Source organism: Podarcis gaigeae, assembly GCF_964106915.1.
Source record: "Podarcis gaigeae genome assembly, chromosome: 5".
NCBI lineage: Eukaryota > Metazoa > Chordata > Lepidosauria > Squamata > Lacertidae > Podarcis > Podarcis gaigeae.
Window position 1 is genome coordinate 12,536,519 of NC_139681.1, and position 20,706 is coordinate 12,557,224.

Here is a 20,706-nt window from a genome sequence, read left to right on the forward strand (position 1 = left end):
CCCACAGCCCTCCTCCTACTGAGCTGACGACTGTAGAAATATTTGCCTGACAGCTGGTGTGATCCCTGCCCCGTAGAGCTGGAACGGGTGGCATGCATAGTAGATGCCGGTTATTTGAAAATGATGACATTCAGTCACCCTCCAACCACCATCACACCGAGGCTGAGCTTGCCTGCTTTCCTCATGCAACACATCCAGGTTTCAGCCGACTGTTTCTGCAAAGGACTCCCGCCCCCCCTTTCCTCTTCTTCGAGCCGGCGAGTCCCTCTCCACCGATTCCACCCCGATTTGCCGAAAAGAATTGTGGTTCTGGCTGCTGTCCAAGTGAGAGGGGGACTATGCCAGGCAAGCTGGGAGGAGGAGGAGGACGACGACAACGAGGCCAATGACATGACTCAGATGAGCTCTTCTAATTATAAAGCACAGCCGGGGGTGGGATGGAGTATTTAAAGGTGTCGGAAGGACAGGAAGAGTTTCCTGATGCCAGTTCTTCCTACACTTCAGCCAAGCGGGACACACACAGCATGCTTCGGACTCGGGGTGATAACTCTATGCCCCAGTTGAAATGAGGAGTGCAGAATATGGCACCTGCTCTGGTAGAAAAACCTGACCAAAGGTAAGGGGGCAGTGTGTCCAATTTTAGCTCTCTAGTACAGTGGTACAGTGGTATCTCGGGTTATGTTACCTTTGGGTAACGTAATTTCGAGTTACGAACGTAGCAAACCCAGAAGCGTTTTATTGCGCCATGTGTGTGCGCAGAAGCGACGCCTGCGGATACGGACTTTTCGTGTGGACTCCTGGGACGAATTAAGTTCATATCCGGAGGGTCCACTGTACTTTGGTTCTCAAACGCCTTGGTATTCAAACAACTTGGAACCCAAACACTGCAAACCCGAAAGTAAGTGTTCCGGTTTGCGAACCTTTTTCAGAAGCCAAACGTGCTCTGTTTTGACTGTTGCACTTCAGATTTGAGTGCCACACTTCCGTTTTGAGTGTTAATGCTGAGGTCTGTCTGTTTTTCCTATTTACTTTGCGTTTTTGTGACTGTGTGGAACACTGCAGTACATTGTTTGTTACTTTCATTTTATGGATCAGTGGTTTTGTTAGATAGTAAAATCCATGTCAACTTGCTGTTTTATGGGTGGTTTTTAAAAGTCTGGAACGGATTAATCCATTTTGCATTACTTTCTATGGGAAACCGCGTCTTGGTTTTGGAACGCCTTGGTTTTGGAACGGACTTCCGGAACGGATTTAGTTTGAGAACCAAGGTACCACTGTAAATATTTCTGGCCTCTTGCATTGATGCGGGTGCCGCATCAACCAGCCTGTGTCGTATAGTTTAATTTCTAGTCCTGTCCTGGTTTTTGAGGCATTGCTCTACTGCAGCTGTTGTTGAGAGAGTTTCTGATATATTTTTTAGAAGGCTTGGAGCTGGTCAGAGCTACAAAGGTCTTTAGCTATCACACATCCAAAGGATTGGCAAGGGTTATGCGAGGAGACTTGTGAGATGCCTGGAGGTGTGCCATTCCTGTTGCAGGGTTTTTGTTGTTATAATGGCAATCCGTCAGCTTGGGCCTTCCCAAATTCAGACCTCGCCTCTGTCATTAACCTGTTAGGCAGGCTTAGGCAGTCCTCCAGCGGCAACACAAGAACAAATTGCTGACCTACTTTACAGGGTTGTTGTAGAGGTTTGCAATACAATGTGGCTGATATTTTTTACATGGCATTGTCCTATTACAGATTGAATAGCAGACTAATTGTTACAGTTAGATAGTATCACATATAAAGAACTTTATACATTTTCTCCTTACCAGTCTAGTTGCTGATCACTATAATTTACCTGTGCTTTGGATTTTGGGGGTCAGACTGGTCTGCATTTTTTATTAAAAAAAATGGTTTAGGACAATTTTTACCTTGGCTCTTTGCCTGGGTGAAGCAGGCCAATGTCTGCCATACTCAACCTCTGATTAAACGTTAGTTGGGGTAGATAATGTAACCCCCCCCCAAAAAAGTCTGGTGTTTTTAAGCTAAGGTGGTTTTTGTTTACAGGAGAGAGGAAATAGTCCCCATGATAGGAAGTTGTACTTTGGGGTGTTATTTACTATGTGTAATGACAATGAAGGGACGCAGGTGGCGCTGTGGGTTAAACCACAGAGCCTAGGACTTGCTGATCAGAAGGTCGGCAGTTCGAATCCCCACGATGGGGTGAGCTCCCGTTGCTCGGTCCCTGCTCCTGCCAACCTAGCAGTTCGAAAGCACGTCAAAATGCAAGTAGATAAATATGTACCGCTCCGGCGGGAAGGTAAACAACGTTTCTGTGCACTGCTCTGGTTCGCCAGAAGCGGCTTAGTCATGCTGGCCACATGACCCGGAAGCCGGCTCCCTCGGCCAGTAAAGCGAGATGAGCGCCGCAACCCCAGAGTTGGTCACGACTGGACCTAATGGTCAGGGGTCCCTTTACCTTTACCTTTAATGACAATGAAGAGTCACTACAATGAGAGATACACACACACCCTCCCCAATATGCATAAGAACAACTATGGGAGTAGTTTTATGTCATGATTTGTTGTTGCTGTTTAGTCGTTTAGTCCTGTCGGACTCTTCGTGACTCCATGGACCAGAGCACGCCAGGCTCTATATGCCTGTTGTCTTTGTCCATGGAGTTTTCTTGGCAGGGATACTGGAGTGGCTTGCCGGTTCCTGCTCCAGGTGGATCACGTTTGGTCAAAGCTCTCCACTATGACCTGTCCATCTTGGGTGGCCCTGCACGACATAGCTCATAGCTTCTCTGAGTTATTCAAGCTCCTTCGCCACGGCAAGGCAGTGACCCATGAAGGGGGTCATGATTTGTAGCAAGGGCCAAAGACCTGCTCTGGAATATATTTATGGCTTGAATTGGAAAAAAGGCAATACATTAAAAAAATACAGTGGCACCTCAGGTTATGAACTTAATTTGTTCTGGAGGTCTGTTCTTAACCTGAAACCATTCTTAACCTGAGGTACTACTTCTGGGTTAGTAGAGTCTGTAACATGAAGCGTATGTAACCTGAAGCATCTATAACCCGAGGTACCACTGTATTGGTTATAGAGAGAAATGAATGGTCTGGGAGCAGCTGGTGTGGTATCATTGCTGAAATTAAGCAGGTACAGACAGACCTTATCACTCCCTTGGATGGGAGAACACTGGGAGAGTAGGATATATTTCTTAAAAATAAGTGTTCAGGTTGCTTTCTTCACACCATTGCAATATTATCCACATGGGCTTGTTGGCATCTTTCTTTCATTTTTTTTTGGTCAGGTTGTTGGCATCTTTCTTTCATTTTTTTTTGGTCAAATTTTTATTAAACTTTAAAATATTCACATATGTATTCCAGATTCCAAATTTATTATACATTTCTCTTTAAACGTTGACTTCCTGGCGTTCGCTCCACACTGTTCTTAATCCCATCCCATTTACAATATTGCATTTTAACCAACATTTCACCTAGGACACATTATTCTATTTCAACCTTCTACCACTCCTCATGTTTCAAATCCTGTTCACGATTTCATCTGATTACCGTATTTTTCGCCCTATAGGATGCACTTTTCCCCCTCCAAAAATGAAGGCGAAATGTGTGTGCGTCCTATGGGGTGAATGCAGGCTTTTGCTGAAGCCGGGAGAGCGAGAGGGGTCGGTGCGCACTGACCCCTCTCGCTCTCCAGGCTTCGTGCAGCTCTCTGCAAGCCGTGGGAGCCCGCGCCGGGCTCCCACGCTTGCAGAGAGTTTCCTGCATGCCGAAGCCTGCGCGCGCTGAGCTCAGCGCGCCCAGGCTTCGCGGAGCTCTCTGCAAGGCGCGGGAGCCCGACGCTGGGCTCCTGCAGCTTGCGGAGAGTTGCCTGCATGCTGAAGCTTGGGCGCGCTGAGCTCAGCGCGCCCAGGCTTCGCAGAGCTCTCCACAAGGCGTGGGAGCCCGGCACTGGCTTGCGGAGAGTTGCCTGTTCTGGGGGCTGGAGTCCCCGCCCCACGCCTGGGGGAAAATAATTCCCCCCCCCTTTATTTCCCCCCCCAAAAAAAACTAGGTGCGCCTTATGGGACAGTGCGTCCTATAGGGCGAAAAATATGGTATATATTTTGCCAGATATTCCAAAAAGGTCTTCTATGAATAGTCTGCCATTCTGGTTTCTTACTTTTTCCATTAGTTCTGCCAGTTCTGCATAGTCCATTCGCTTTAGAATCCATTCTTCTTTTTCTTCTTTCTTTCATTTTTAAGTAGCTAGTGCCTAGGTTGATTCAGTTGTCCAGTATAGGCCAGCATGACTTCTGATTCCTAAACAAAGCCCACATGGAGACTCTCTGTCTCTCTGGAGCACAACAGGACAAGAAGGAAAGCACATTTCTCCTAAGCTACCTTTCAAAACCCGGAAAACCATATAAACATCCTTGAAGGGAAGGGTAGAGGAAAACATAATAACTACAAAGAACGACACAATTCGCACTGTGTTTTAGTGCTGAAGAATATGAACTGGGGAAGAAGACGAAAAACTTGCTAACTCACAAGACGTCCACCAGCGGATAGGCTGCGAGCTGAAAGTAATTTAAGAATATATTCCCATTGCTCATTTAACTAGCAACAAAGGTCCAGTGAAAGGAGGAAAGACCATCTGCCACCAAAGCCACATTTTAACCACAAGTCTATAACTTTTTCATTCTGTGTTCAGGACCAGGATGCTGAGATGCATTCTCAAAATGCAGCAACGCTGTAGAAAGGCCAGGAATGAACGGGACAAAAGTGAATGCATTCTTTTATCAGCAGAAATGGGGACGCCAACAACATCTCCCTCTCTTATTCTTCGGTGTTTTCCAGGGAGAAAAAGAGTAGAACATTCCATTAGTTTGCTTCTTAGCAGCTTGCCCCCATGAGCAAAAGGCCCCAGTATTGATGTAATGGAGTCGCAGCTGTGGGCAACTCTGGCAGCAAAATGATGTCACTTTGAGCTATGGCTTCGTTGAATGTGATTTGATTGTTCAGTGATTTGGGGCTAGGGCTGCAAAGGGGAGCAAAATGTTTGCAGTGGAAGCAGCCATGTTCCTCACCCTTAACTGGGCGTTATTTGTAGGACATTAGAGCATCTGCAAGAAACACTAGGTAAAGGTAAATGGAGCCATGACAGTTAAGTCCAGTCATGACCGACTCTGGGGTTGTGGCGCTCATCTCGCTTTATTGGTCAAGGGAGCCGGCGTACAGCTTCCGGGTCATATGGGTCATGACTAAGCCGCTTCTGGCGAACCAGAGCAGTGCACGAAAACGCCGTTTACCTTCCCGCCGGAGTGATACCTATTTATCTACTTGTACTTTGACGTGCTTTCGAACTGCTAGGTTGGCAGGAGCTGAGACCAAGCAAGGGGAGCTCACCAAGTCATGGGGATTCGAACCGCCGACCTTTCGATCGGCAAGTCCTAGGCTCTGTGGTTTAGACCACAGTGCCACCTGCAAGAAACACTAACGGATGGTAAAGGGGGGGGGAGAGTAAATGGAGGACATTTGTAAAATGTATGCCCTCTGAGTTCCCTTTTGAGCCCAAATATTAACCTTAGCTTTTCTTCAAACAACAGAGAATATAGCCATTCATAGGGTGCATCAAGACTTCCTTTTGCGCTGCGCTTTCCAGACACATGTCTCGGCTTTAAAGATTCGCATCTGAACATTTCTTTCTTTCTTTCTTTCTTTCTTTCTTTCTTTCTTTCTTTCTTTTTTATCCTAGTCCTTTCCCTGGGAAAACCAGTGTTTTACCACTGAATTGGAGCAAACAACAGTCTGTGGAAAGCCTGGCCTGTGTCTGGAACGCATGCTTAGAAATGTTTCACAAATGGAAGTCTGGATGAGCCCTCAAATGTCGGCATCCATGGCAGCTCTGCTGCCACTCACCATGTTTCATGCGTAAAAATTAATGTGCATAAAGAGCCAACACATCACGGCAGCAGAATGATCCCACAATAAGACCTTACGCAACATACAGGCAAGACACAACTGGGCAGGCATTAAGAAACCAAAGTGTTTCCCCACAGTGCACAACACCATGGGTCAGCCCACACAAGGGCTTGAACCCAGAGCGTCACCAGCAGCCTGCAGGTAGCTCCATTTCTGAGCAGCAAACGTGCAGGGCTTCGCCCTAAAGTCACAGGGCAGCTTACATCAATTACAACACAACACTGATATTAAAAAGACAACATTTAAAGCAACAATATAGGAGACACCAGACTTGCAGCAGTAGAGACCGGGTTCCTGTTGAGTTTGTGTGTGTGTGTGTGTGTGTGTGTGTGTGTGTGTGTGTGTGTGGAATCCCGAGCCAGAATACCTAGAGCAGTTTTGAGATAAGTGTTAACAAATTCTGAAAAGTCAAATCCTTGTTGGGCCAGACCATTTATGGTTGCCGCATCCCCCAGAACATGATTTCACCTTGGCTCCCATCAGCAGGGCTCTTACTTGTATGTTCTTGAGTTCTCCAGATGTGAGAAAAGAGTAAGGCAGCCAGCCCCATGACAGATATCCACCTGGGATGTGTGTTTTCTTGCTAAGCCTTAAAACTGTGGTTGTCTCTGGCTGCAGAGTTTGTTGGGTCCCTGTTCCCCTCATGGCTATGAAAATGGAGTGGGAGAAAGTGGGGGAAGGGGAGTTTCAGTGGGAATGTCGTTTTTAGCTCTTGTACATGTAACATTACACCATTACTGTGGGAAACGTGTGGGTGGCGCTGTGGTCTAAGCCACTGAGCCTCTTGGGCTTGCTGATGGGAAGGTCGGCGGTTCGAATCCCCGTGACGGGGTGAGCTCCCGATGCTCTGTCCCAGCTTCTGCCAAACTAGCAGTTTGAAAGCACACCAGTGGAAGTAGATAAATAGGTACTGCTGTGGCGGGAAGGTAAACGGTGTTTCCGTCACAGTGTTCTGTTGCACCAGAAATGGTTTAGTCCTGTTGGCCACATGACCCGGAAAAGCTGTCTGTGGACAAACACCAGCTCCCTCGGCCTGAAAGCGAGATGAGCGCCGCAATCCCATGGTTGCCTTTGACTGGACTTAACCATCCAGGGGTCCTTTACCTTTTTTATATTGAAACTGTTTTTTAGCACTGTAGAACAGGAGTTGGGGCTGAATAAGGTCCTCCAAGCCTCACTTTGTGTCTCTTGCTCATAGAAGCTAGCCTACTGTAGAAAGGCAAAATTGTTATATTAGTTGTTGTGGCCATAGAATCATGGAACTGTAGAATTGGAAGGGACCCTGTGGATTATCTAGTCCAGCCCCCTGCAATTTAGGAATATGCAGCTGTCCCATGCAGGGTTCAAACCTGCAACCTTGGCATGATCAGCACCATGCTCTGACCAACTGAGCTATCCAGGCTACTGACATACCCTTGTGACCTTTCCTGTCTTTCATTTCACAGAGAGGATCCGAATTCGCATGTGGAGAAGCCAAGATCCTCTGGCAGGATGACTTCTGGTAAGTTGGCTTTCCCTGTATTTTTCTTCCACCTCTTGTCCTTTCGTGAATGACGTATTCTAAGGTTACCAGATTTTTTTCAAAGAATCCGGGGACCCTTTTTTTAAAAGAGAAAAAAAGTTACTGAATTTAAAAAAATAAATCTATAAAGAAGTAATATCTTATCTTCTGTGGTCTCCTCTGTCGTGCGGTTTTTCTCTGGGCCCCGGCCTGCTCTCTTGGAGCACTAGCCGCCGTGGGGTAGGCTCAGGTTGGGCCTGGGCTCGGCCACGTACCTTGCCCTCCTGGTGCTCTCCTACCTCTCCTCCTCAGCAGCAGCGGTGGCACAGCAAGGTCGGGGCTCCCTCTTTTTTCTCCTCCTTCTTTCTCTCTCTTCCTTCTCCTTCTCCTCTCCTCCTTCTCCCTGCGTCGGCTCCGGGGTTTTTACTGGCCCCAGAGCGCCGCTGGGCAGTCGGCCGGGTGCTCTTGCTCCCGGCTCGATGTGAGTCGTGGGGGTGTGGGGGTGTCAGCCGTTCCCCCAGCTGACACACCGGGCATCCCCGGTTCCCCCTCGGCAGTGGCAGCGGCAGTCTCAGCAGCCGGGAACCAGCCTGGTAGCGCAGTTGGCTCTGGCTGGCTTCAGGAGCTGCTCGCTCCGGTGGCGCCCGCCATTTTGGCTCGCCAGAAGTTCCCATATGATGTGTCTTGTGCTGTTGAACCAATCACGCAACATTCATTCCCTACTAATAAATCTACAACACTTAAAATATAAATCCGGGGACATTAAATGAAATCCGGGGACGTTCCGGGGACAGATTTTGTCCAGGGACAGATTTGTAAATCTAGGGACTGTCCCTGGGAAACAGGGATGTCTGGTAACCATAATGTATTCTACCGGAAGCAATGCAGAGAACCACCCCAGCATTGTAGGAGTAACTTCAGGTATCACATTTGACCGGTGCCTGCACCCCTAGCTTGCAGGAACAGCATCCTTACGGAGTAGCTAGATTGAGGGCGAGGAACCTGATGTTGACTAGATGTTGACAATTTTTCTGCTTGGAACGCAGCTGACCTAGAATTCCAAAAAGGCCCAGAAGATCAACAACAAGTCTGGCAAGGCTGCCTCAGATGTCAAATAAGACATTTCCCTAAGCATGCAAATATTTTAAGCCATATACTTATCTTCTGCAAGAAGTGGGCATAAACTGTGAGTGTGGGTTCTCCTTTAAGCTGCTCTTTATACTCACGGGCAAAATGCAAGTTGTGCCCTTGATCTCCAAAGCATCTAATTTATTAGCCAAGCTTGATTTTGAGGTCCCAGAACAGTCCTCGGCTAGAGGTTGGAGGCTGCTGCTGCTGCAAGTCTGAAGTCTCAGCACAGTGTAGCAGTCTCTATGATTGAACTCACCAGATCAGGGAGAAGAAAAGTGGAAAGAGCAATATTAGCAAGTCTGCTCAAATTACACCATGGTGGGGTTTTTTTGCGGAGTTAACTCTTTGTGTACCTTTGTGCAGATTTTTTAGCCGCTAACAGAAATGTGTTAAAGGTGGAAGCCTTAAGCTGTTTGTTGTGATGTAAGCTCACAGCGATTTAAGCTCCCTGGTAATCTTTTCAACTCAACGGTGTTCTCATTTTCCCACTGTCAGAAGCACTGTAACTCTGATTAACAATTGGTGGGAACCGGTTAGGAATTGTAGGGAAAGATCTGCCAAAAAAGCTGGAAAACATCTTCATGTATGCGACAACGGCCGCAAGAGTTTTAATAGCACAAGGATGGAAGACTGAAGAAACCCCAACTAAAGAATCATGGCAAGAAAAATTGATGGATTATGTAGAACTGGCAAAACCGACATACAAGCTACGGGACAAGGATAACTGTGACTTTGAAGATGAATGGGAACCCTTTACAAAGTATTTGAAGACACAACAAAGCGAACTGGACTCCTTGGCTGGTTTTGAATAAACATTCACAAACTTTTTATTGATAATAATCAGCTAAATGGTTTGAGGATCTATACAACTGTGTAACATGCAGAAAACAGCATTTCTAGAGAAATCAAAGACTGGAACTGAGGGAAGTCGGGGGGTGGGGAGTGGGTTCTGTGGGGGGAGGGAGGAAAAATGGGGGGAAATAAGGATGTTATGTTTCTGGATAATATGTTTTGTTTTAATTTTGAATAAAAAGAAGGAGGAAAAAAACCAATTGGTGGGAACCACAATTGGTGGGAATCTGCTCATGGGTTTTCCATGGAATTTAGCTGGCCACCCTGAGAACAGAGTGCCAGGTTTGGGGCTTGAACCAGCTGAGCCCTTCTTATGTCCTCCCATTCATGTACTCTCATCATCTGGTGTCAGTGTAATTAATTTTCACAACCTCCCTGATGTTTGGAGGACATTCAACTCCAGAGAGATTTCTTCTTCTTCTTCTTTGAGGCATACACAATACTCATGAATGCACTACCTATTAGCTTCTCAGGAATGTGTCTCAAAAAATACCGTATTTTTCGCTCTATAAGACACACCAGACGCACCTAGTTTTTGGAGGAGGAAAACAAGAAAAAAAATATTCTGAATCCCAGAAGCCAGAACAGCAAGAGGAATCGCTGCGCAGTGAAAGCAGCAATCCCTCTTGCTGTTCTGGCTTCTGGGATAGTGCGCAGCCTGCATTCACTCCATAAGACGCACACACATTTCCCCTTACTTTTTAGGAGGGAAAAAGTGAGTCTTATAGAGCAAAAATTACGGTAGATTGTTATTAGCAATGTTCCACTACCACCTCCCATGCTCTCCTAGCCAGGGGACGTGATTCTTCTACCATCCTTGGACTCTGAGGATAAGTCTTCAGAAGAGATTACACCTTCCCAGCCTGTTTGAAGCAGCAGTAACAGAACCATAGAACTGTAGAGTTGGAATGGACCTAAGAGCAATCTAGTCCAACCCCAAGCAATGCAGGAATCTCAGCTAAAGCACCCCTGACAGAGGGCCATCCAACCTCTGCTTAAAAACCTCCAAGGAAGGAGAGTCCACCACCTCTCATGGGATTCTGTTCCACTGCCGAACAGCTCTTACTGTCAGAAAGTTTTCCCCGAATGTTTCATAGGAATCTCCTTTCTTGTAGTTAATAGCCGTTGGTTCAGGTCCTATCTTCCAGAGCAGGAGAAAACAACCATGTTCCCTCTTCCCTTGAGATATTTGAAGATGGCCATCATATCTCCTCTCAGTCTCCTCTTTTCCAGGCTAAACATACCCAGCTCCTTCAAGCGTTCCTCATAAGGCTTAGTTTCCAGATCCTTGATCATCTTGGTTCCCCTCCTCTGCAGATGTTCCAGCTTGTCAGCATCTTCTTAAATTGTGGAGCCCAGAACTGGACACAGCATTCCAGGTGTGGTCTGACCAAGGCAGAATAGAGTGGGACTATTACTTCCCTTGATCTGGACACCATACTTCTGTTGATTCAGCCTAGAATAGCATTAGCTTTTTTTGTTGCTGCATCATACTGTTGACTCATATTAAGCTTGTGGTTCACCAAGACCCCTAGATCCAGTTCACATTGTGATAGGAATTTTATGGTTTTAGATATATGGTAATGTTCATAAGTGTACCAACCAAGCACATACATAGATCAGCACAGGAAGGCCAACCTGGAACCATTTTGATTCCTAAACTGAGCAAATGTTTTCTCTGCAAGGTTAAACTGGAAAACCCTCCCCATTGTCTTTTCCTTCACAAATCCTGTCTTAAGGGTATGTCTGTGTTTGAATAGGATGTGAGCCTGTGACCTGGCCCAGGAACTAAGTATTTATCATTACAAAAGACTGACCAGGCTCGCCAGGAAATCCAATCAAGTAACCTGCCAGACAGGAGATAAACAACAACAGGAGAAAAACAATATTAAAATTTCTGTTTTAGACCACCTTTTCTGTGATGTAGGTTTGATGTATCTGAGGGGTGGTCTTAGGTTACACCCCTTCTGTGATGTATGTATGATGTTTCTGGGGGTGGTCTTGATCTACAGGGTGGCAATTTCAAAAGTCTTTATAAGGCCTTGCACACCATTTTTCTGGGTCCCTCCTCTCTCCTGCGGGTGAGTTGAGCACCCTGCTGCAATAGATCAATAAAGGCCAAGCCTACAGGCTGCTGTTTTGCTCCAAGTTATCCTGGTTGGTGTCTTTGTTTTTTGTCCAAGGAAGCCCTCAGATTTTTTCATTAACAACATGTGCTGCTAGTAAGCCCATCTAATATTTGTGCATCTGGTTCTTCCTGCCTAACTGCATAACCTTACATTTGTCCCTATTGAAATTCATTTTCAATAGGAGGGAAGAATTAAAAGAGGGCAGACAAATTCTCTTTGGAGATGGGGCCAACTAAAGAACAGGCTAGCTGGACTTTAATAAGGTTTCAGATAACTGCGGCTCTTTGCTGAGACAACATTCCTCCGTTACCAACACTTGGGTGTGTGAAGAACTACTGTAGCTCTGAATGCTCTCCATGGTCCTGATAAAGCCTGCCTGAATCTTGATTAATCTTGGCTAAATCAAAACGAGATCCTCCCTTTTGCTGGAGGGGGGTGCAAAAGGAAAACCTCCCCATACCCTTGCAGCAAACTTGTAAACGTGTCAAGACATTCTGCTGACGTTTGGGAGTATATCGGGATTTGTACATCAAGAGCAGCTTCTCCACAAAGATATCCCATTCCTCCTTACAGCTGCTGGAGTGGAGGTACCTAGACAGTAAGAAGGAAGAAAAAGAAACCTCATCTGAGCATTTGTTTCACGAGAATTTGTTTCACGAGAATTTGGCTTTGGGGGAAAGTTAAGGGGCTGTTTAGACCGGCTCTAGAAGACTGTGTGTGGAAGGGAGAACTAGGCAGCCCTCAGAGAAGGCAGGGACTATTGCAAGAGTCATTGGAGAATGCAAGAAAATTATTCTTCTCTTCTTCCTTCTTTTGTTTGTTCTGGCTCACCAGTAAGGATAGTACTCTTCTCCCCAAGCGCGCGCGCGCTCTCTCTCTCTCTCTCACACACACACACTTACTTACAGGTGAAACTCAGAAAATTAGAATATCATGGAAAAGTTCATTTATTTCAGTAATTCAGCTTAAAAGGTGAAACTAATATATGAGATAGACTCATGACATGCAAAGTGAGGTATGTCAAGCCTTTATTTGTTATAATTGTGATGATCATGGCGTACAGCTGATGAAAACCCCAAATTAACAATCTCAGGCTGATAGCATCCATGCCACACCACATTGAGGCAGTAATTGATGCAAAAGGGGCCCAGACCAAGTACTGAGTACATATACATGCTTCTACTTCTCAGAGGTCCAATATTGCTCTATTTGCAGTCCTTGTTTTGCTGATTTCATTTAATATTCTAATTTTCTGAGATTGTTAATTTGATTCTTTCATCAGCTGTACGCCATGATCATCACAATTATAACAAATAAAGGCTTGAGATATCTCGCTTTGCATGTCATGAGTCTATCTCATATATTAGTTTCACCTTTTAAGTTGAATTACTGAAATAAATGAACTTTTCCATGATATTCTATTTTTCTGAGTTTCACCTGTACACTTCTGTTATTGCTGCCGAAAGGGTTTTGCACTGCCCTGCTTCAGTTAGTCCCGTCCTCCTTAATGTACTTCCTTTGCCGACTCAACCTGGAATGATAGAGTCCTTTTCTGGAGAGAGGCGTGCATCCCACAGCACAGCGTTAAAAATAGCTGTGCCACCTTTGCTTTCACAATGCTCTATGTCTTTTAACGGCTGTGTGGGAGGCAGCTGTTCAACAGGTTCAGAGTTTCGCTGGCTAGGGTGGTCGTAGGTGAGAAAGGCTGTGCTTTACCTGTCCCATTATCAACCTTTAGTAATTAAGGGCACAACGCCTCTCGGGAAAAGAAGGGAGAAGCTGCTGGAAACTCTTGAGTGGCAGAGATTGAATGAATGTGAGCAATGAGTATGATCTTTTGGAAACGACCGATTAAAGATTTTATGGTATGTTCCAATATTAGGTCAAGGTAAAGGGACTCCTGACCATTAGGTCCAGTCGTGACCGACTCCGGGGTTGCGGCACTCTTCTCACTTTATCGGCCGAGACAGCTGGTGTACAGCTTCTGGGTCATGTGGCCAGCATGACTAAGCCGCTTCTGGCGAACCAGAGCAGCACACGGAAACGCCGTTTACCTTCCTGCCAGAGTGGTACCTATTTATCTACTTGCATTTCAACGTGCTTTTGAACTGCTATGTTGGCAGGAGCAGGGACCGAGCAACAGGAGCTCACACCATTGTGGGGATTCGAACCGCCGACCTTCTGATCGGCAAGTCCTAGGCTCTGTGGTTTAACCCACAGGGCAGACAATTTGCATTTTTCTTGAGTGTCCCCTTCCCTGAACTAGGGTACCCATTGCACGGGACATCATGCTCCAAGTCTGTTTCCTGTTCCTTGCTCTTGCATCTTCCGTATACAGTGGGCACCTTGGAAATTTTCCTGTCCTTGTGGATTCAGCATGAGAAGGTTGTACTGATCTTTTCTGCTCTTCTTTCAGAATGCAAAGAAGCTGAAGCTGGAAGCACTGTTGTGAATGGCCTGGTACTGGGCAGTAATGGACAAGACAGAGGTATGTTGAATAACAATACAAAATATTAGTAGTAGTAGCATTAGTATATGAACCACCTTCTACACAAGCATCTCAAGGCAACGGCAATAAAAATCGAGGGGACACAGGTGGCGCTGTGATCTAAACCACTGAGCCCCTTGGGCTTGCTGATCAGAAGGTCAGCGAATCCCCGCGACAGGGTGAGCTCCCGTTGCTCTGTCCCAGCTCCTGCCAACCTAGCATTTCAAAAGCACATCAGTGCTAGGAGATCAATAGGCACCGCTGTGTGGGGAAGGTAAACGGCGTTTCCATGCGCCCTGGCACTTGTCATGGTGTTCCATTGTGCCAGAAGCGGCTTAGTCATGCTGGCCACATGACCCGGAAAGCTTTCTGTGGACAAACACCGGCTCCCTTGGCCTGAAAGCGAGATGAGCGCCGCAACCCCGTAGTCGTCTTTGACTGGACTTAACTGTCCAGGGGTCCTTTACCTCGGTCTCGATCAGGTATACAGGCCTCGGCCCTGTATACCTGAAGGAGCGTCTCCACCCCCATCGTTCAGCCCAGACACTGAGATCCAGCTTCTCTGAGCGGCTCCCAATAGAGTGTTAAAACAATACAGCATTAAATATTAAAAACTTCCTTAATCAGGGCCGCCTTCAGATGTCTTTTAAAGATAGGATAGCTGCTTATTTCCTTGACATCTGATGGGTGGGTGTTCCACAGGGTGGGTGCCACTACCGAGAAGGCTGTCTGTCTGGTTCCCTGCAACCTCACTTCTTGCAATGAGGGAACTGCCAGAAGGCCCTCGGCGCTGGATCTCAGTGTCTGGGCTGAATGATGGGGGTGGAAATGCTCCTTCAGGTATACAGGACCGAGGCCATTTAGGGCTTTAAAGGTCAGCACCAACACTTTGAATTGTGCTTGGAAACGTACTGGGAGCCAATGCAGATCTCTCAGGACCGGTGTTATGTGGTCCCGGCGGCCACTCCCAGTCACCAGTCTAGCTGCCGCATTCTGGATTAGTTGTAGTTTCCGGGTCACCTTCAAAGGTAGCCCCACATAGAGTGCATTGCTGTAGTCCAAGCAGGAGATAACCAGAGCATGCACCACTCTGGCAGGACAGTCCGCCAGCAAGTAGGGTCCCAGCCTGCGTACCAGATGGTATTGTGATGCCTGGTTTATTTCATCCATTTTCCCTTGGTAGCTTTTCTCCAGAGTTCCAGAACACATAGGTTAATGGGTTAAAAATAAGGACATGAGTGGCGTTTCCATTTTATTCTGCATTCCTGCCACACGGTTTCCCTTGTTTCCTATAGAGGTGAGATCTGTGCTATATATGGTAACAAAGGGTTTCTTTCTATACCCATGTTCAGATGCTACATATACAACGATTCATTAGTTGTATACACTGCATGAATCTTTCTATGCCATGGTTGAACAACAAAAAATCCATTGGGGGCCATTCTTGCCATTTTTAAAGTCACTTCCAGGTTGGGTCTGATGAGTAAGCGCATGCTCACATGTCAATAGGACACATATAAATTCAGAGATGCCTGTAGTTGTAAATTAGACGCCATGCAATCCTGCTTATTGCCAAAGTCAGCAGTATTTCAAAATGATAAGTGCTGGAGCTTTTCACATACAGTCATACCTCATGTTACGTTTGCTTCAGGTTGAGCGCTTTCAGGTTGCGACCGGGAAGTACCGAAAAGGGTTACTTCCGGGTTTCGCCGCTTGTGCATGTGCAGACGCACAAAATGATGTCACACGCATGTACAGAAGTGGCAAATCGCGACCTGCGCAGGCACTGACACGGGTTGCATTCTGCTCATTTTGCAAACGGGCCTCTGGAACGGACCCCGTTCGCAACCAGAGGTACCACTGTATAGACTAAAGTTTTCTCTGATGTAATCTTTCAAGCATGGGACGTGGGTGGCGCTGTGGGTTAAACCACAGAGCCTAGGACTTGCCGATCAGAAGGTCGGCGGTTTGAATCCCCGCGACGGGGTGAGCTCCCGTTGCTCGGTCCCAGCTCCTACCAACCTAGCCGTTCGAAAGCACGTCGAAATGCAAGTAGATAAATAGGTACCACTCTGGCGGGAAGGTAAACGGTGTTTCCGTGCGCTGCTCTGGTTCGCCAGAAGCAGCTTAGTCATGCTGGCCACATGACCCAAAAGCTGTACGCTGGCTCCCTCGGCCAATAAAGCGAGATGAGCACCGCAACCCCAGAGTCGGCCACGACTGGACCTAATGGTCAGGGGTCCCTTTACCTTTACCTTTAACCTTTCAAGCAGTTTATAACCCAGACTGAAGATGCTTTCTTCTGTGCAATGCATGTTGGCAAGCAAGCAGTTTCAGACAGTGATGCTGCATTGTCAATAATATGGCTGAGGGTGAGCAGAGCTTGCTGCTGTTTAGTGAAAGTTTCACTCCAGACTTGCAGAAAGTTGAGGGGACTGAGATAGGAAGACCCTATAGCAGCTCATCTCAAGACAGCAAACCTCTGGGTTCACACTGAATGCCAAAGGCAATAGCTGCTCTCTTTTGCGGCTGTATCTTATTTTAGGGGGGGGCAGTTGACACGCTGCTGTCAAATTGCAGCTCTTCTGGGATCCTGGATTTCTCAGTTGTTTAATTTGGGCAGCCCCAATTCCACTCTGGGGGTTGGGGGGAAAGGCGTCGAAGACAGAAATTCAGCAGACTCCGAGTTCATAAATGTCGTCTTCTGCTGTGAGAATCAGAGGCGAGGAATGTTACGGTGTCAGTTAAGGAAGAGAGGATTGGAAAAGGAAGGCAGGCAGGCAGGGGGAGAAAGGCGATTGGTCTGCATCTTTATAGTTTATAGTGAACATTGCGGAGGGAGGGTTTAAGGTTGGTGGTGGAGCATGTATGTGGAGCAGTTAAACAATATGGAGAAAAATCCCTTCCCCTTTCTGTAAGATGTGGGTATATTTCAGAGAAAAGGACATCCGCCAGAATCAGGTGCAAATACACACACTGTAACAATAACATACTGGCAGTGCCGAATTTACCGTATTTTTCGCTCTATAAGACGCACCAGACCATAAGACGGACCTAGTTTTGGGAGGAGGAAAACAAGAAAAAAATATTCTGAATCCCAGAAGCCAGAACAGTGAGAGGGATCGCTGCGCAGCGAAATCAGCGATCCCTCTTGCTGTTCTGGCTTCTGGGATAGCTGCGCAGCCTGCATTCGCTCCATAAGACGCACACACATTTCCCTTTACTTTTTAGGAGGGAAAAGTGAGTCTTATAGAGCAAAAAATACGGTATGTATAAGCTAAACAAGCTATAGCTTAGGGCCCCAAGAAAATTTAAAGGAAAAAACCTGGATGTGCATTTCCAAAATATAAGATAAAAAACAAATAAAATAAAAGCTACATAAAGCAACAGTGTTTTGTGTTGTATAGGCTCCTATTTGTTATGTGCAAATGGCTTTAGATACCTATTAGGTCCATAAATTACCATATGGCATATATTCAACACAAAAAACAGCGGCAATTGGTTGTGAACAAAGGGCAGCTGGACATATAAAGGGCCCCATTACCTTCAGTAAGGGATGCGGGCGGCGCTGTGGGTTAAACCACAGAGCCTAGGACTTGCCGATCAGAAGGTCGGTGGTTTGAATCCCCACGACGGGATGAGCTCCCGTTGCTCGGTCCCTGCTCCTGCCAACCTAGCAGTTTGAAAGCACATCAAAGTGCAAGTAGAGAAATAGGTACCGCTCCGGCAGGAAGATAAACGGCGTTTCCGTGCGCTGCTCTGGTTAGCCAGAAGCGGCTTAGTCATGCTAGCCACATGACCCAGAAGCTGTACACCAGCTCCCTCGGCCAATAAAGTGAGATGAGCGCCGCAACCCCAGAGTCGGTCATGACTGGACCTAATGGCCAGGGGTCCCTTTACCTTTAGATCCATAAATTACCATATAGCATATATTCAACACAAGAAACAATTGGTTGTTGACAAAGGACAGCTGGACATATGAAGGGCCCCATTACCTTCAGTAGCTTAGGGCCTCATCAAACCTAAATCTGGCCCTGCATATTGGGACTGGTAACCAGTCTTAAACCTGGGCCTTTTAGCACCAGCAGGAGCATATCTCAGGGAGATAAGAAAGAGGGAAAAGTTACCCTCATTTCACTAGTTTCCTTTATGGTGAGGTCAGAGAAGCACTACAAGCCTCCTGTTCCAGACTGCCTGGAAATCGAAGCCTTCTTGGTCTGCGTTGGGGAGAGAGATGCGTATGACAGCCTAATGTTTTAATTATCAAGTTTTCTGACATTGTTTGAATACTTTATGTCATGTTTCCCCACATGCCCTCCCCCTTTTGTTTTTCCCTGACTTGGACGCACCATCTTCTGTACTTTTATGTTTGCAGCGAATGATGTCCCTTTATGTTCACGCTCTGTTTCTGCTGTTAAAATAATTCCCGTGAAGAAAGTGAAAAGTTCTCCTGGTCTAGTGTTGCCGACAGGTATAATTCTCTCTCTCTCTCCCTCTCTCTCTCTCTTTTATTTATTTATTTTTTTTTTTGGTCCTCTCTCCATATATTCTTCCTAGGTCTTTTGCTTTGCCTCCTAGTTGCTAGAATAGTTTTTCTGCACCATCCTCGCCCACCCCTCACCCACTGTTTTGCCGGCCCACACATTTCATCAGTGCTCTATAAAATTAGACCAGAACAACAAATATGCCAGCAGAGTTCAGCAGAGAGCCATTCTGAAGATAATTTACCATGGAGGAGGGAGGAGAGAGTTATGAGCAGGCCACCACTTGCTTCAGTAGTGAGTGTCTGGTGAATTTTGAAAGTGGTAGGACTTAGTGAGGGCACAAGCAGACCACGGCCAGGTCACCCCCTTTTGCTCATTCCTACTTCAGCACACACATGTATTTATTTATTTATTTTGCTTTGGGATCTAAAATTCTTCCTCTTTTCTTTCACCAATTACTTCAAAATTATGCTTGCTTATACAGTCAATTGTGCTTGCTTATACAGGGACGCAGGTGGCGCTGTGGTCTAAACCACTGAGCCTAGGGTTTCTTGATCGAAAGGTTGGCAGTTTGAATCCCTGTGACGGGGTGAGCTTCCGTTGCTCTGTCCCGGCTCCTGCCAACCTAGCAGTTCAAAAGCACGTCAAAGTGCAAGTAGATAAATAGGTACCACTCGGGCGGGAAGGTAAATGGCGTTTCAGTGCGCTGCTCTGGTTAGCCAGAAGCGGCTTAGTCATGCTGGCCACATGACCTGGAAGCTGTCTGTGGACAAACGCCGGCTCCCTTGGCCTATAGAGCGAGATGAGCGCCGCAACCCCAGAGTCGGTCACGACTGGACCTAATGGTCAGGGGTCCCTTTACTCTTTACCTTTATACAGTCAAACCTCAGTTTTCGAACGTCTTGGCCTCTGAACGTTTCAGAAGCTGAACACCAAAAACCCGGAATTGAATGCTTCCATTTTTTTTTTCATTCCCCCCCCCCCCACTGAACTTGCTGACAGCCCTTTGACAGCCCTTTGATCCTTGGTTTGTGAACGTTTTGTAAGTCAAACGGACGTCCGTAACAGATTACGTTAAAAAACCAAGGTTCCACTGTATATTGTTAAACGTTTAGGAGGGAGACCCTCCTAAACCCTAGAAATTAATAAATTAGGTTTGCCATGTTTTGAAGAGCAAAAAAAGAGAGGGACATATTGGCCGACTTCTAGTTTTAACTATAGAGGGATGCGGGTGGCGCTGTGGGTTAAACCACAGAGCCTAGGGCTTGCCTATCAGAAGGTTGGTGGTTCAAATCCCCGTGACGGGGTGAGCTCCCGTTGCTCGGCCCCTGCTCCTGCCCAACCTAGCAGTTCGAAAGCACGTCAAAGTGCAAGTAGATAAATAGGCGGGAAGGTAAACGGCGTTTCTGTGCACTGCTCTGGTTCACCAGAAGCGGCTTAGTCATGCTGGCCACATGACCCGGAAGCTGTACGCCGGCTCCCTCGGCCAGTAAAGTGAGATGAGTGCTGCAACCCCAGAGTTGTCCGCGGCTGGATTTAACCATCAGGGATTCCTTTACCTTTAGCTTACTTTTAACGATGGATCACAATGACGACTCTTATTTCACATATCTATGAAAAAGTGGGCATGTCCTGGAAAAAAGGAGGACATATGGCAACTCTAAATAAAGGGTAGGATTTTGATTATTTGGCATATGAAGGGAGAATAGGAGCTGTAGTGGAATTCCTGGGCTAGCCTGTGCAAAACGACTTGCCCATTAAGAATCAATACAGGGCCCTTGAGAGTCATTGGCAATGCAAGAGAACTGTCCTCTCTCCTTTCCCTGAGGCGTGAACAGAGACTGGGGGTTGGGAAGGTTGCCAAGGTAACCGGGTGTGAGGTGACAAGGAAGGAGAGATTTTGAGCAAGGTGTTCTGGGAAGAAGAAGGGAGAAGGAAGACTGGTATCCATTTTGGGCAGGCTGGCTGCAGGCTGGCTGGGAGAGATGACTCGGAGCAGCTCTTCAAAAAACCGTTTATGTACAATATGAATAAATGACAGCCGTCATTTGATAAAATAGTATATTTGCTTACACTAAAGTGTCAGACAAAGCTAAAAGGCTTTGCGCATGGGCCCATAAGCACAAAATTGCCTCTAAATTGTATGCAT

General features: G+C 46.6%; 1 protein-coding gene across 50 annotated transcripts in view; it reads left to right on the forward strand.

Annotated features, from left to right (window-relative positions):
• Positions 1 to 216: 216 nt before the first annotated feature.
• The window catches only part of SORBS1 (sorbin and SH3 domain containing 1), a 121,397-nt gene continuing 100,907 nt past the window's right edge, over positions 217 to 20,706 (forward strand). For 17 of the 50 annotated variants that reach the window (XM_083738113.1, XM_083738128.1, XM_083738127.1 and 14 more), the window contains exons 1-4: positions 219 to 616; positions 7,418 to 7,473; positions 14,002 to 14,073; positions 18,449 to 18,544. In XM_083738113.1, coding sequence (XP_083594239.1) covers positions 582 to 616; positions 7,418 to 7,473; positions 14,002 to 14,073; positions 18,449 to 18,544 — 259 coding nt within the window. In that variant the 5' untranslated portion in view covers positions 219 to 581. Of the gene's footprint in view, positions 617 to 7,417; positions 7,474 to 14,001; positions 14,074 to 18,448; positions 18,545 to 20,706 lie in introns of all 50 variants that reach the window. The other 33 variants (XM_083738124.1, XM_083738120.1, XM_083738157.1 and 30 more) reach the window with 11 other exon arrangements.